The sequence below is a fragment of the Salvia splendens genome, chromosome 5 (genome assembly GCF_004379255.2).
Source record: "Salvia splendens isolate huo1 chromosome 5, SspV2, whole genome shotgun sequence".
NCBI lineage: Eukaryota > Viridiplantae > Streptophyta > Magnoliopsida > Lamiales > Lamiaceae > Salvia > Salvia splendens.
The window spans coordinates 38,267,575-38,284,861 of NC_056036.1; the positions used below are offsets into that span (position 1 = coordinate 38,267,575).

General features: G+C 36.6%; 1 protein-coding gene across 3 annotated transcripts; it reads left to right on the top strand.

Moving 5' to 3' along the window:
- Nucleotides 1-3,042: 3,042 nt before the first annotated feature.
- On the top strand, nucleotides 3,043-9,382 carry LOC121805005 (nucleolar protein 10-like). Of its 3 annotated transcripts, none has more exons than XM_042204752.1 (17): nucleotides 3,043-3,180; nucleotides 3,385-3,529; nucleotides 3,672-3,770; nucleotides 3,858-3,949; nucleotides 4,080-4,180; nucleotides 4,800-4,890; nucleotides 5,071-5,129; nucleotides 5,225-5,345; nucleotides 5,423-5,491; nucleotides 6,061-6,113; nucleotides 6,234-6,342; nucleotides 6,652-6,822; nucleotides 6,906-7,064; nucleotides 7,252-7,344; nucleotides 7,748-7,948; nucleotides 8,377-8,576; nucleotides 8,835-9,382. In XM_042204752.1, the coding sequence occupies exons 2-17, from the start codon at nucleotides 3,397-3,399 to the stop codon at nucleotides 9,229-9,231; spliced, it is 2,148 nt and encodes a 715-aa protein (XP_042060686.1). In that variant the 5' UTR covers nucleotides 3,043-3,180; nucleotides 3,385-3,396; the 3' UTR covers nucleotides 9,232-9,382. The 3 variants fall into 3 exon arrangements, with proteins under 3 accessions (XP_042060686.1, XP_042060684.1, XP_042060687.1); XM_042204750.1 differs by having other exon boundaries at nucleotides 3,055-3,180; nucleotides 3,367-3,529; XM_042204753.1 differs by having other exon boundaries at nucleotides 3,071-3,180; nucleotides 3,373-3,529.
- Nucleotides 9,383-17,287: the final 7,905 nt, after the last annotated feature.

Here is a 17,287-nt window from a genome sequence, read left to right on the forward strand (position 1 = left end):
ATTCTTTTTTGCATTTTATAATATTTATTCCCTTACTACCGATTTTCATTTTTTAATTCTCTTAAGAGTAATGGATTATCAATTGTTTACAGAAATATCCAATTATTCATTTTCTAATGTCAACGTGATTCTACATTAAATGTCACGGTGAAATCATCTCACGCTTCTTTCTACAAATAATAGTCCTTTTTTTACGAGGGTCGCCAAAAAAGTTAATTGCATTTTATTTTTCCATAAATACAATTAACTTTTTCGGTCTGATTATCTTTCACAAAATTTCAAATTTTCAACTCGATTTAGCTTAAAATATTAAATTGAAACCGAATACTCACCCTTCAATCAATTTTTATCTCTGTTTATTTTTATTTAATCAATTTTTATATAGTTGACAGTTAAAATTATTGATAGTCGACGAATATTGGTCTATCTAGATATATTTCTTATTCAAATTTTAATGATCAAGAATTATGGATAATGAGCTTAAGATGTCGAAAACCCAAATGAGATAATAAAAAATTTATAGTACTTCATAATAAATGAGTTAGCTACATAAAATTTGGGTTTTCTTGTTAATTTTGGGTACACAAAAAGATAGTACTCCATATGTATGATAAATACTTATAATTACATTAACTAATTTTTATATTAGCGGTGAAGCTGTTCCCCAGTTGGTTAGGAGTAATTGTTATAGTTGTATATAAAATCAATTACCTTAAATTTCTAAGTTTATTCTTTTCAGCTTAATATATAGTACTAGTAGGTAGTAGTACTATATTATTTTTGATGAATCCAACTAATTTTCAAAATTCTTGTTCGAATGTCGATCTATGAGATCCACAACCAATTAATTTAATGTTGTACATGTGCTTTGATTTGTAAAAGGGAAAGAAAGGGTTGCACTTTGCATGTAAAAACAATCATCTCCAAATTTTTGTTTGATGATCATCATCACATGATAATGTTTTTTTCTATATCCTTTTTCTTGAAGTTAAAACATACTTACTATTCAATTATGCGTTTCAAATAATTCAGAGATGCAATCAATAGTGAATAAGTAGTTATAATTCCAATAGTGATTTTTGGTTGAATGATTGAGGTTGGTGGGAGCATTAAATCCAATAAGAATAGGACGTATGTGGAGATAAACCATTCAAAAACGTAATTATTCAATAACATGACATGACATGACATGACATACATTCATAAATTTATAGATTTGTGAGTACTATTTTGTGCACATTCTCTAATTATGATTGTAACTAAATTTACTATGAATTGTACATTTAAAAGAATAGGTGATTACTTTCTCTAGATAACAATTACCTGAATCACAACATAAAATGAATGATGTTATATGTATGGAGTTTTACAAGTCTTGAAAATATGTGGTTTAATAAATTTTGTACACAAAGGATCGTGCACTAAATGGAGTATTTCTTATTTTTGTAAAATTAATTTACACATGTCTAAGTGTGTATTTTCCTCCAATGTAGGCGCACTTAGTGCACGCTCGATATTTATTCTTCTCCAAAATTCGTTTACACTTAATTAAGTGCAAGCACTAAGTGCATGAAGGGAGTATTATAGTGGGAAGAGTGGTGATGCTCTAAGTAAAATAAAAAAAGTAATGGTAGATCTGATAGAAGGGGCCATATAATGTCATGTGGTAGCTAAATTTGTTTTGTAGCATCACATTCACATGGGCAGCAGCACATGCCAACTTTTGGATCCACTTATTTATTATTAGTGCTTTAATTTCCTACCAAATTTGCTGGTGTGATCAGGTCAAGAAGCATGAAACACCCCCTCTCTCTCTCACACACACAAAAACATGAATTTATTTAATATAAACCAGTGTCTGAAGAAACATTACTGACTTCTAATTTCATGAGAATGCACTGTACCATGAACTGATGTGTCTCTGGATGTTTGTAAATAAAATATACTAATAATACTTTCTAGCTTGTCCGTTCAAACTTCAAACCAAGATTCTCTGAGTGTGTTATAGTAGTATATGCACATCTTTAATTTATTAATAAATCAATTGATTAAGTCATCTCCAATAATATTACTACTACTCCGTTCTTTTTGAGACAGCAATTTACCTCTTTTATCATGAAAACATCACATTTTAGTACTGGCATAATTATAATAAATTGATTTCATTTTTAATTTTGGACCAAATTCACAGTCATATTGGGGACCGATGAGCGGAATTTCTATATACATTATACATATATGACGATATACTTCTTAGTAGTATATCAATACGTATTATGTTAAAAATCTCTTAAATTTTGTTTCACGTTGACTTGGTGAAAATCTCATCCAATTTCTCTTAAATTCTGTCACACATCAACTTGGTGAACATCTCATCTAATTTGTATAAGTATAGATAACCTTTCCTATTATGAGATCTTTGCATTAAGTAAAATAAATAAATAAACAAACAAAAAAAACTGCTAATTTTGTAGGAATATTACCATCTCTCCATGTCTAGATGCAAGACAGTTGTGCAAGTAGAGAGTATTCTCTCCTTGGATCATTCGCCCTTTGTCATTTCACCACTAAAATTGTAAGAAATAAACAAAAGCCCATTCCAGCTCAATGCCTCGATCAATTTTGTCTCATATTTCCTGTTTTCTTTATTACAGTAAAAGATTCTAAACACATGGCGTTCCCAAATAAACGTTTCTTGCCGTTAAAAATCTATACGAAGAAAGTGGGTGAGGTGAACTCACTCTTTCTATGTATAATCATTTTAAAAATAGAACTATGAAATATGACACTTATTACATCATATTCTAGAGATTTTGTCACCATCACCAGCTAAAAATAAATAAATCTTTCAGCCAATTCCTAATAAACGTTCAAAACTGCAAATAGTCCAACTTTGAAAAGTTGGCTTCAAATGTGGGCCTATTTCAGCCTAATAATGCTGGGATTATTTGTATAGGCTATATATGGGCCCGTTTTATTGGGCTTATTTAACTCATGGGCCTAAACAATATCAGAACCCATCATTTGATTTTATGCTTTGTAATTTAACACCGCAAAATTGAGAAAAGCCCCCAAAATATAGCCGCTATTACCGCCAATAAGCTGCGCCACCGTCTTCCGAAGATATTCGCGGCGGTTCTGTGCTCTAACGTCGGCGATTCACATCGAGCATCTTCTTCGGTGAGTTAATCTTATTTCTGATAGTACGAAATATTTTCTATTCCAGCGCGATTTCAAGGAGTATGTTCTTTTTTTGGAGTTTGTGTTTTGAAGCTGGATTTTTGTTGATGGAGTGTGTTAAAATCTTCTATTTAGCATGATTTTTGCTTCAAATTATGTTTTGTTATGAATATATATGCTCATTAGGTGCAGTTTGGTTGATAGAGTTTGTAAAAGATGGCGTTTGAAGGGGGCACTTTGAAGTCTTCCTCTATAAATGGAGTCAAAATGTACTCGGTTTCCGGCCAAAACCGGTCGCTTGCGGCATGGCTTCCTCCAAAGAAGCTCAGAGCACTGCGGAAAAATCCAGGTTCGAAATTATAATTTTTTTGAAGCTAAGTTAGAATAGTTATATTTATCCAAAAACTGATGAAATGCACAATATATGCTTGTATACTGGCAGGTGCTAGCTTATGAATAATACTAATATGGTTTTGTTGATTGAATTTCAGATTATTTGCAGAGGGTGGATTTGGTACAGGATTTGAGGTTTGAAACCTCGACTTCTAGAATCAAGGTGACGCCTGATGGGGAGTATCTTGTAGCCTCAGGTAGATGTTTAAACTGCTCATGTTCAAGAAATCGAATTTTGTTTGTGAAATGTGGTGCATATTGAGAAATTTCTTTGGGTAATCCAGGCATTTACCCTCCACAAGTCAAAGTGTACGAGCTGAGGGAATTGTCTCTGAAGTTCGAAAGACATTTGGTTTCTGAAATTGTTGATTTCGAGGTAATATTATGTTGTGCTCTCACTGAAAATTCAGTTTAATGGAATTAAGTATTTATAGACTCCGGGAAACTTCTCTACTCATGCTTCACTATACTGAATTAGTTGCATTTTTAAATTTATTGATCAATAGATATTAGATGATGACTACTCGAAGATGGCATTTCTTTGCACTGACCGGTCTATACGTCTTCATGCAAAATATGGGAGTCATTACAGTTTGAGAATTCCAAGGTACTCTCTACAGTCTACCCCCTGGAAAAAGAACAAAACTATTACCAAAAAAATTAACTTCGTAATGTGTTGTAACTGTATTTACTAAAATTAATGTCCTTTTGGTTTTCTTCTAATGCCCAACTTTTGCATAATAGGTGCTACCTTCTCGTTTTGTCCCAGTAGTTGCTTTTTTTAGTTACTTATGGATTGGGTTTTACAGATTTGTTCAAGTGAATGCTAGTTCTAGTTGTTTCCTTCCTGCTTATCATTTTTTCTTATATTTAATATTTTTATTAGACAAACGAGCCATTACATTGAGTTGCATAGAAAAATGACATTTTTAATACTGTCTGATCATTTCTGAAACTTAATTATGAGATAAAATAATTTTATTAATTTACTTCTTTTAAAAAGTTCAACACGAAACTGGGTGTTGATTGGGTTTCAAGCTGATGGAGTGTGTTAAGAGTTATACACATACTCATCAGTCACACAGACTTGAGAATATTTTCCATGAGTGCATTTCAGACTATGTGTTTTTTTTGTTTGAAATAATTTGGTAGGTGAAATTGCAGTGATATTATATTATTATGCTCAAACTTATGATTTTTTTCTCAAATGATTTTTTTTAAAACAGGATGGGCAGAGATATTGTCTATGACGGCTGGTCTTGTGATATAATTTGTGCTGCTTCTTCTCCAGATCTATATAGGATAAACTTAGAACAGGTTTGTTTTATTCAGAAACTTTGTGCTATACTATTATTTAAGTGCTTAAAACCTGCACTGCTCCCTTTAGCGGTATCCTTTTCCTTGAATTTTTTCAGCTTGTCCCTTATTTCTTTTTGAGTTATAGATTATGTAAAAGAATCAAGTTCAACTTTCTAAATCTAATTGCATCTTTGACAGGGCCGTTTCCTAGCCTCTCTTAGTACACAATCTCCAGCTCTGAATGTGGTATCTCGAAGGTTAGTGAAACACCATTGCCATTGAGCCTGTTTCACGCTGTTCACTACTTCACTTATTAGCTGTTTTTATATATATTCTGTGTTGGTCCATTCAGCAAAATCCACGGATTAGTCGCTGGCGGTGGTGAGGATGGAGCTGTTGAATGCTTTGATATGAGGACTAAGTCATCAGTTGGTCGACTAGATGCTGTTGCAAGTGCTGGTGATAATAATGCGGTAAAATACTTATTATCATGGTTGTCAGAATAAGAAGCTTTATCAATGGAAGATTTCACAGAACTTGATTATTTTAGGAGGTTACTGCAATTGAATTTGATGGAGATGGAGGTTATCAAATGGCTGTTGGAAGCAGTGCTGGGAAGGTACATTAACCTATATATAATATACCACTCACTGCAGTCATATTGCCTTGTCCCTTTCCTTTATCGCATGTGTGATGTCTTATCAATAGTTATTCATTATTATCTTCATGATGTTGATAGTATGTGCTTTGTGCCAAGAGATGTTTGTGCATCAACTGTTTATGAAACTTATGCTATTCATATGTCTGCAACTTCCTGGAATCAAATAAATCTGTTTCTTTTTTTTGGATGACTCTACAGTTCAAATATTTCCATGTTCTGCTATTCTTCTTAATCTAAGGCATTCTTTTAACCTTATGCTTTTAAACTTATCAGTAATTGTTGGGTTTATTGTCCTTTGTGCTAAAAGATTTTATTAGTAACAAGGGAATTATATTAACTGATACAATTACAAACTGCTTCAGATTATGTAGTGGTGTTCCTGAAAATGGGTTGTTAGTTGTTACAAAAATTAAATTCCTATATACAAATATCACTAACTATCCTCCATATATCTCTTTTTTTATGCTTGAGTGGTTGCAGTTGAAATTTAATTGTAATATATTCTATGTTCTGTATCAATCGTGCAGATCCTAATTTATGATTTGCGCTCATCAAATCCTATGCGAATAAAGGATCACATGTAAGTTGTATTTACTAGCTTCCAATTTCTTAATTATGCCTAATCTAATACTATCCTAATTTATGATTGTATTATATAATTTTTTATATCTTCACTTGTCAATTTATCACTCTTTTGTAGGTATGGCAGCCCAATACTAAACATTAAGTGGCATAAGACTCTAAACTCGGAGCAGTCAAAATTGATCACTACTGATAAACACATAGTCAGGATTTGGGACCCTGAGACGGTGATAAATTATTTCCTCTATTAGATTTTTTAATCATAACTAATTGTGTCGTATAAACTTAATACTTCCGTGCTTGATATTCATGCTCTTGTTTTCATAACATGAATATTTCTCCTTGCTTACAGTGGTTTCTCAATAGTTATGTTGTGAATTTTTATCTTTCATTGTCTAAAACACTTTATACAATAGTATCACATGGTCATAGTTATAAATATTTGCCTTTTCCCTTCAAGGTAGATTAGGAGACAAATTGTGAAGATAATGTAATATTTGGAGTATGGGAGCTTAATTGATTTCTATGAATTACAGGGAGAAGGTATGACCAGCATTGAACCATCTGCTGGAAAAATTAATGATATATGCATCTTCAAAGACAGTGGACTGATTTTGTTGGCTCTGGACAGCAGCCAAATACCATCTTTCTTCATCCCAGCCCTCGGTCCTGCTCCAAAGTGGTGTTCTTATTTGGAGAATTTAACTGTAAGACTTTCTTATGTCATTGGCTGTCGTAGGGTACATATTGCGTTTTGTTGCTAATTATTAGTCTACTTTGTGGTTTACAGGAAGAGCTTGAGGAGGGTGGACAAACAACCATTTATGATGATTACAAATTTTTGACAAAGGAGGACCTTGCTAAACTTAATCTGACAAATTTGATTGGGACCAATCTTCTGAGGGCTTATATGCATGGTTACTTTGTTGATTATCGATTGTATAAAAAGGTAAAAACTAAAAACTTTAACTTGGGAACAGCTAGAAATGAGCAATTAGTTCTTTCTCTCCGAAGAATACTCATTGCTTTGATATGCCAATTGTTCACAAGAAATTCTGCAAGTTTGAACCTTCCAATTTAAACCATTATGATAATCTTTTGTTAGTTGCAGTAATGAATTGACTATCTGAATGCAGGCACAAAGCTTGGCTGAGCCGTTTGCTTATGAGTCTTATATAGAAAAGCGAAAGCAGGAAAAATCACAGTCTGAACGTGAGAACAGAATTACGGTACGTTCACTTCACATGCATTTTGTGTTTTAATATATCCTTGCTACCTCACTTGCATTTTGCAAGCAACTCGTTGGGAGGAATTGGCTTGCTATCACGGGAATCTGCTAATATTTTCTGATGCATTTGAGTTGTTTTAGTTGCTTGCTGTCAAATGGAATAAGTTGTTTTCCCCCCTCATTGCCAATGCAGTTAGATCCTAATTCAGCTGGAATTCTTGAATTAAGATGTGTTACAACTATGGCAGTCTTTGTTTTGTTTGCTGGGAGATTCAGGGGGAGGTGTTATGAGAGCGATGTGTGTGTGGATGCTATTTTGACATTATCTGCTGTTATGCTTGGATTCCATATCATTCTCTTTCAAGTTGTTGATTATATATTTTCATTGCCTTGCATTCCTATAGATCAAAAGGAAGCTGCCGAAAGTTAATAGGACTTTGGCAGCCCGACTTCTTGATGCAGAGAAAGAGCAGAATGACGATAAGGATGCTGATGTTGCTGAAACTCAGGAAAAGACGGGTGCTAAGAAGGGACCAAAGAGGAAGAGGGGTCTCACCACAGAAGTTCTCAAGGATGAGCGGTTTACATCTATGTTCGAAGATGAGGTACTTCACATTTTTGTAGAGTAACTGATGATTGCATGTGAAATTAACTAGGGACCATATAGACATTGCGCACCTAGTGAAGTAGGTTGGGTTTTCTTATATAAGTACATAAAACATGAAAACTGGGAACAACCCCCCCTCCCTAATCCCATCCTCCACAAACAAGCCAACGAAGATGAAATAAGAAGGGAGAAGAGAACCACATGATAGAGAGTTCTATGCTGAAATTATCTGATGCCTTTCTTGGGTTTAGGGACAGTGAAATAGGGGAGAGTTAGATTATAAATTTGGTTTAGATCAGGGACAAGATAAGTTACATAATAAGATCCACTACCTGAACAATTTTAAAAGAAGAAACGTTATGAATATTCTATTCATTCGTAAAGTTCCACTGTCATGATTATGGATTGTAACATCCTCTCTTGCAGGACTTTGAGGTTGATGAATTCTCAAAAGAATACCTGGCTCTGCACCCTATGCCAGCAACGACAAATAAGCCATCTTTGCTCGAGGAGCATTTTGAGGCTCTTTCAGAAGATGAACAGAGTATCAGTGGTACTGATGTACCATCAGAAGACGACCTTGAAAATACGGATGGCAAATCTAAGAGAAAATCACAAGTACCTAGGTCAGATGTTCTTTCTCTCTCTATGTTTCTTTTTGATAATATTCGACTCGCTCTCCTTATTTTATATGTAGTTGGCTGGTTTTGAAGTAGTTTATGATCTAAGATGTGTGTTAAGTTTTCCTGAATGCCTTAATACATTGTCTTAATCAAATTTCATGTTCAACCACACAAATAAGGTCAGATTTGTAGTAGGAGGTAGATAAAAGAATTTCTTTTTTGTATGACTGTGCCTTTCCAATTTCGTTTCATGTTGTGCAGATTTTATGAAGTGAAGGACAACCGGCATGCAGAAGCATTCTGGAATGACGAATCCCTTGCAGACGAGGAATCCCTTCCTATGGGTGAAAGAGCAGCACAGACAAAACCACAGCAAGGTTCAAAGGATGTGGTCAAATATGGTCAGGGGGGATCCCGGGAAATCTCTTTCAAGGCCAGAAGCTCAGCAAAAGCCAAGGAGTATGACGATATTGAGGAGGCGCATCCTGAAAAGAGGAGGGGTGTGCAATCATTGAAGTTACCCGGTGGCTCAGGTCGTGGATCTCATGGTAGGGGTGGTGGCTTCCGCGGTAGAGGTGGTGGTTCTCGGGGTAGAGGTGGTGGTTCTCGTGGTAGGGGTGGAGGCCGTGGGAGGAGCAGCAGGGGAAGAGGGCATTGATGTGAACATGAGCATCAAGAGAAACTTTCTTAACTGTTCCGTGTCTTGTGATGTAACTTCAATTTTGGTAGATGCAATCTTGTATTTATGAGCTGAAAATTGTTATATATTGACGAATATACTTAAAAAGCTACACAATTCTGAGAATCAATTTCAAGAAAAGCTGCTTTGCTATTCATATATCAGTTAGTGATATTTTAAATAAGTGTACAGCTGCTATTGCTTCACAAAATACAATCAGGTTATGATGAATCGCACTCTTTTCATGAAGAGGTGCTCAATAGGGTGCAGCAGAGAGGATCCTCAAAATTTGTCACCATAGTAGTAAGCTGTACCAACCATGAGTGCAACTGTAGCACCTTGTACAACCACACGAGCCCTCATTCCTAAATGAGAGTTCCCTTGCCTGAAACTGATCAAACCGGCCACCAGCACTCCAGCCGTCATGAAAGCGCCTCCTGAGACACAAACACTGAAACATAAAAGCAATCCATAAATTGAAAAACGACATAAAATCTGGGATTGCCATTAAAATTGACCTCACAAGCATTTTGGAAGCTGGTAAACCCATGCTCAACTCGAAGATAGGAGGTTATGGCTAAGTTTTTTAGTTTCATACCTTGAGTAAAATTGTAATGTAAATATATCTAGTCTAGTTCACCTCCCCCCACCTCAAAACACCCGAGACTAAGCATGCACAAACCGAACCGGCCTGGCGGTTCGGAACCGCTGGTTCATGAACCGGAACCGGATCCAGCGGTTCAAGCGGGCCGGTTCAAGTTCGGGAATATGACGAACCGTAGCCGGCGGTTCAACGGGTCCAACGGGCAGATTCCGGCTAGGGCGTAGGGTTGCAGGCGAGGTGTGCAGAAAAATCGGTGATTTCTGACGAAAACCGTCGGTTTTCGACTGTTCCGGTGCCTTTTCAGGTGGCAGAGCGTAGGTGGCAGTGTGTAGACCTGAAAACCGGTCAGAAACCGTGGACTGAACCGTCGGTTTTGCTCTGAACCACCGGTTCAGGCAGTAAACCGGCTGAATTTGAAATTTGATTTTTTTTTATTTCTTCCAATTTTACTCCTATAAATACCCCACTTCCCCCCATCATTTTTACTCACCCCATTCTTGTGTTAACAAGGATTTCCTTCTCGATCTTCATTTCTCTATTCTCTCCTCATTCTTTCTAATTGCTCAAGTTGTTTACTAGTTGCTACTTACTACTAAATTTGTTTGTGTTCGTAATTTACCATTTATTCAATACTCCATATTCCATCCATACTACTTTCATTTATCACTATGTCTTCTTCTCGTGGTGGACCGGGACGTGGTGATCGGGGCAAAGGAATTGCTCAAGATCAAAGTAGTCGTCCCTCAAAATCAAGGCGACCTAGTCGTCTAGAAGTTATAGAAGATGTTTCCCGAGTGGCGGCTGAACGCATGCAAGTAAGTTCTAAAAAATCATTTTTACAATTCATAATTTCATAAGATTGAGTTTTTAAAATTTTTTTGTGTTCTTACTTATAACTTCAACTTATATAATATTTATAGATAAAAGAAGATCATAGAATGACCATGCTACTCGCTGAAATGCATCAAGGTGGGGGGAGGGGCGGTGGTAGTTCCCAACAACAAGATGACGAGTACGACATGTCTATATCGTCGGACTCGGACAACAATGATGATAGATCTCATTCTCGTATTCCGTCTAGCACCGACGGAAATGAGGAGATGCCTCCTCCCCCTCCACCCACTAACACTACAAAAGCTTTGAAATCTGATATTTTTGTTAAACACTACAAGAAGGTCCCGGGGGTGATTCCAAGTCCTCATGATCCGCACTCTCAAGAAGAGACATCGGCGTTTCATGCATATTGTAACTATTGTGATAAAGTCTACAAATTTGCGAGTGGTGGGGGATATGGCACCCTCCGTCGTCATTTGGTGACAAAGCATCCGGTAGAATGTGACACTACCTCTACCCAAACCCAACTAAACTTCCAACCCGGTGGCTCAGGTTTGTCAGGTACGCCTCTTTTTAAATATGATCAAAAAAATTTTGCTGGCGTTATGACTAGATGGGCTGCAATGAAGCATTTTCCTTTAATGTTTATGATGATAAAAAAATTTGAGGTTACCATGCAAAGTGGTTTAAACGTTGCTATCAAAAGAGTAGGTTGAATGACCGTTCAACGATCTACCGTTAGACAATGTTTAGAGAAAAAAGTTGAATTATCACGTTATTTACTTAACTTGGGCCACAAAGTGAACATTTGCTCAGATGTATGGGTTGATTGTTTTAACCGGCATTCATACATGGGCATTACGGTTCACTTTGTGGACAAAAGTTGGACTTTGAACAAACGTTTAATTGGTTTTAGAGAATTTGAGACACCACACACTGCACCCAAAATTACTTCTTTAATTATTCAAGTTTTGAATGAATTTCAACTATGCAATAAGATTTCTGTTGGTTTTGATAATGCAACTACTAACACTGCAAGTATTAATGACTTGATTGCGGCTTGTGCTCCAGTTATTGGAGGTAAGTATTATCATCAAAGATGCATATGTCATATTTTGAATTTATGTGTACAAGATGCGCTTGAATTATGGCAAAAGCATGTTAGTCCTATTAGAACTGCAGTTAGATTAATCTATCAAAAGTCACCTATTGGCAAAGCTTGGAAGAAGTATTGCCATCAAAAGAATGTAAGATATACGAATTTTACTATGGATGTGTCTCATAGATGGAATTCGACATATGATTGTCTGAATTCTACTTTGACGCATAAAAATTCTTTATGTGATTTTTTTAGAACCTATCCCGTTCATGATTTATATCTTTCGCATAGTTGTTGGGAACATAGCGTGTCTTTATTTAAATTGTTCAAATATTTAAAAAATACAACTGTTGAATTATCGGGTGTTTATTATTGCACTGATGTTCGTGTTTTAGAACATTGCATGTATATATCACTTGGTTTTAAAACTGCAATGAAAAATGCTTACTCTTCACCTGAATTGATGTGTGTTTTATATTATATGATTGAGAAATGGCTTAAGTATTTCTGTGAGATTCCAATGGTGTTTTTTATTGCAAAGGTCTTGGATCCAAAATGGAAATTAGTCAGTACCTCCAAGATTTTAGATTTTTATTATAACAATTTGAGTTCTATTGATCTTGGTCCACTTAAAGCATTGCAATCGGATACCAGTGACGAATTCGGAGTAGACCTCTCAGAAACATTTCAAATAAACCTCCCGAACCGGTCAATTATCCAACAAACCTTCGAGTTTAACTTGCGTGCTCTCTATACCGAATATGAAAACAGTACCCACCAAGTCAGAAGACCTCCCCCTCCTCAACAACATAACTTTGGCTTCGCATTTCAAGCCGATTATGATGACCCCGACGCGCAATCCCAATTAGCCGACCTATACAGCTACAGCACCGGCGGAAGGTCCTCAGGTATGGTAAGTGAGTTAGATTTATATTTCGATTCACTCTTTTCCTTTGTGATGAAGGTCATACTCCTCCCGCTCAAATCGACGTCATCGATTGGCGGGGAACACACGAGAAAGATTTTTCTATACTTGCGTCAATGGCCAAGGAGATTTTTTCTGTTCTGGCTTCCACTGTCGCAGTCGAGTCCGCTTTTAGTGTTGGCTCGCATGTTGGATGAATCAAGAAGTAAGCTCCCCGGGAAAAATATGGAAGTCGTGATGTTACTTGATGATTAGGCCAAAGCAGACGTCAGAGAACAAGAAAATGATTGGGATGATCGTCAGGAGGGATCACAAGAAGAATTCACTGGGGATGAATCGTAGGCCAACCGTCAACCGCCGGCCAAGCCAAATAGGTAAGTAAGGTAAAAGAACTACGTGGACTTTGATTCCCTAATTCAAATGAGCATTGTGGATACGTAGGCACCTCAACTTAAATTTTAAATTTAAGTTGAGCTCAAGTCATTTTTCCTTTATTTTTTCCCCATTTATTTCTACTTTAAAAATATGCAAATACAATTAAATAATTATATTTGTATATACTCTAGTCGATGAAATAGATTTCTCTCTAAGGCTAAATCCGGGAAACTTTTGACAATTCTACTATAATTGTTGATTGTTAGACTAAACTCAACATTTAAAGTTGAATTGCTAAAGGTGTCCTCAATTTAGTTATTTAGAAAGATCTCCTTCGCCGACTAAGAGTATATATACTTATAAAATTATTGTCATAACTTATAAGTCTTTTTTGTAATTTGTAATTAGCTTCGTTGTTGACTAGTAGTCTCGTTGTATTTAAATTTTTGTTTAAGATTTCAAGTCCTCAAGGTTTTTGTGATTTGTAATTGTTGTAACGTGTAATCTCAATAAAATTGCAACTTTCATCGTGTTTTTTTTTTAAATTTTATTTACGCACATTTCATAGATAAATAAATTTAAAAATGCAAAAAAAAAATTTGACGAACCGCCGAACCGCCCCAGAACCGGCGGTTTTGAACCGCCTCGTAAACCGGCGGTTTTTAGAACCGAAACCGGAACCGTCGGGACCCTTGGCGGGCCGGTTCCGGTTCATGGGAATGATGAACCGTGAACCGGCGGTTCATGAACCGGAACCGGCGGTTTCTGACCCGTGTGCATGCTTACCCAAGACCAACACATGGCACTGAGATGCAGGTTTCTGAATCAAAATGCAGTGAAGCAATTTTCTAAATTTGACCCTTCCAAGAGGAACTGCAAAAAGTGAGCATTGTCTTGACAACTAACTTTCCTACTTCACTATCCTCAAGCCAAGGCGATTGTGCTTGAACTCAACATGAAGTGGCTAGTGAAACAGCTTCACACACTACAATTCCTAAACTCAAGCATTGTGAATCACAATTTGTGATAGAGATAGAGGTTAAGTTAGACTACCCAGAGTAGCTTGAACTCAACATGAAGTGATCCCAAATAGCTAGTGAAACAGCTTCACTCACATTTCCTAAACCCAAACCCCCTATAAAGACAAGCTAGTATTGTTGAAGAGAACAAATCACGTGTGCATGGATGTGAAGTCGGCATACACGAATGCAAGGATGTGAAGAAGAGATATGACCGAAAATATCTTGGTCTTAGCTGTCATACAGGTGGCTCCTAGTCAACTCTGAGTCAGCATGGTGTGAATGCAGAGGGAGTTAGTTACTAGTTAGTTAGATCTCTTTTTTATTGCTTATCTTAGCTCAGCTCGCTTTATATAAATAGCTCGTCTCAGTTTGTAGTATGTAAGCTTTGAGTTGTGATCAATAAAATTCAGTTTTCTCTTATCTTCATTCAATATGTTTGATTTCACTACTTTTTACATGGTATCAGTTGTAATTTTTTGATGGTTCCTCGTGGCGGCGGCATTCAGATCCAGCCGGCGGAGGATTTCTCCAGCCCTACCTTCATTCGAGTGATAATCTCGGCCTTCAATTGGTATCTCAACCTCTTGTTGTCTCCAATTACATCAATTGGAGCCGATCTATGTCTACTGCTCTCGTAGCTAAGAACAAACTACCTTTTGTTAATGGTGTTCTATTGAAACCTACAGATGATGATCTCCTCTATCCTGTTTGGATCCGATGCAATATAGCATGGTTTTCTCCTAGATTAGGAACTCGTTATCTCCTCAGATATGTTCTAGCATCATGTATCTCGATGATGCGAAGGAGATCTGGTCTGATCTACGTGATCGATTTGCTCAGTGTGACTCTGCTCGTGTTTATCAACTCAAACAGAGAATTATGTCTCTTAATCAAGGCGATGATGATATCAACACCTATTTCACCAACCTTCAAATTATTTGGGATGAGTATAAACATACTCAACCGATCTCATGGTGTATATGTTCAAATTGTAGATGTCAAAGTGCTAATAAATGGCATAAGCATCAGGAAGAATAATGTGTCATGCAGTTCCTAATTGGATTACACTCATCATACTCTCAGATCCGATCTCACATACTATCAATGATACATTTGCCTACTTTATCTAAGGTTTTCTCATTGGTTCTACAAGAAGAAAGACAACGCACCATTGGTGCAAACAATGAATCTATGAAGTATTCATCTATGTTACTAAGTCTGAGTAAGCAACCATATTCAGCCAATGCTACTTCATCTTAGTTTAACCGAGGAAGATTGTGCTCTCATTGTGGAAAAACAAATCACACGGTTGATAAATGTTTCACTCTTCATGGATTTCCACCAAGTTTTGGAAGGGGAAAGTTCAAACCGAATCCAAATTCAAGAGATTATGGTCCTCCAAAATCTGTCAATTTTGTGGATGAATGTACTCCAGAATCATCTGATAAGGCTATTGCTCCACCAGCTATGCCTACTTTTGATCAATGTCAACAGCTGATAACTCTATTGCAAAGTCAGCTTGCCACCAACACTCCTTCCACTTCCAATTCAGCCGCACAACATACTCATTCTCCCACACAATCTCCACCTTTCACAGGTACTATTCTATATCATCCTATCATAGCAAACATGTCTTTGCAATCACCTATTTGGCTCTTAGATACAAGAGCTACTCATCACGTTTGCTGCAATAAGTTCTTTTTCAGCAATTGTTCTCCAGTTGGCAATGCTTCTGTGAAATTGCCAAATGGAGCTACAACTTCCATTACTCACATTGACACTATCTGCTTAACACCCTCAATTACTCTTTATTCTGTCTTATATGTCCCTTCTTTCTCATATAATCTCATCTCTGTGAGCTCTTTGACCAGTTCCCTTTCTTGCTCCTTAATTTTCACTACTGATTCTATTGAAATTCAGTAAGCTTCTCAGGCCACTGTGATTGGGAGGGGTAGAAGATTTGGAAACTTATACGCACTAGATGTGAGTTCTGAGCATAATCATCCTCAAGGTTCTCTAAATTCTTCATCTTTTTATACCTACTTCTTTGTCTGTCTCTAAGCCTTTTGTTGTCAATTCTGTTATAAATATTGATATTTGGCATAAGAGGTTAGGACATTTATCTTTCAGTAAGTTGAAATCTATGTCAAACACTCTCACATTCTCAAATAAAAACCATTCATTGTGTGATATATGTCCTCTTGCTAAACAACAACACTTGCGGCAAGGAGCTTAGACATTATTGCATGAGGTTCCGAGTTCGAGCCCTCTTGACATCAGTTGTAATTTCCTCCTATCTACAGTATAAGAGTTTATAAATAAAAAAAACAACACTTGCCCTTTCAATTATCTGAAACTGTTGCCAAAGAGCCTTTTGATCTCATTCACTGTAATGTATGGGGTCCTTTCTCACCAAACACAAACCATGGATACAAATACTTCCTCACCATTGTTGATGATCATTCCATATTTGTCTGGACCTTTCTCATGCAGAACAAATCTGATGTCTCATCCATTCTGATTCAGTTCTTTAATACCATTCTCACACAGTTTAACAAAAAGATCAAAGCCATTAGATTTGATAATGCTCCAGAATTCAATATACCTTCCTTATATCATTCTTTTGGCACCATTGTGCAACACTCTTGTATGGAAACCCCTCAGCAAAATGCTCGAGTTGAGAGAAAACACAAACATCTTCTCAATGTGGCTAGAAGCCTTCTTTTCCAATCACATTTGCCTATACATTTTTGGGGAGATTGCATCCTAAGTGCATCTTATCTAATAAACAGAACCCCCTCTTCTGTGCTTCCTAATAATCTCACCCCATTCCATACTCTTTGATAAACCTCCATCCTACACTCACTTAAGAGTCATAGGTTGTCTCTGCTATGCTTCTTCATTGCATAGAGACAGAGATAAATTTTCTCCTAGAACCATTAAATGTGTCTTTCTGGGATATCCCACAGGGTACAAGGGTTACAAACTCCTAAACCTAGACCCCATGCAAGAAATTATCTCAAGGCATGTAGTCTTTCATGAGAATACCTTCCCTCTGGCTCATCTTCCATCTTCCAACTTTCCTGATCCACCAACACCAACTCATTATCCACCTTCCCAGCCCAGCCCCAACCTCTCAAAACCATCCACACACTCCCCAGCTCCCATAACTTATG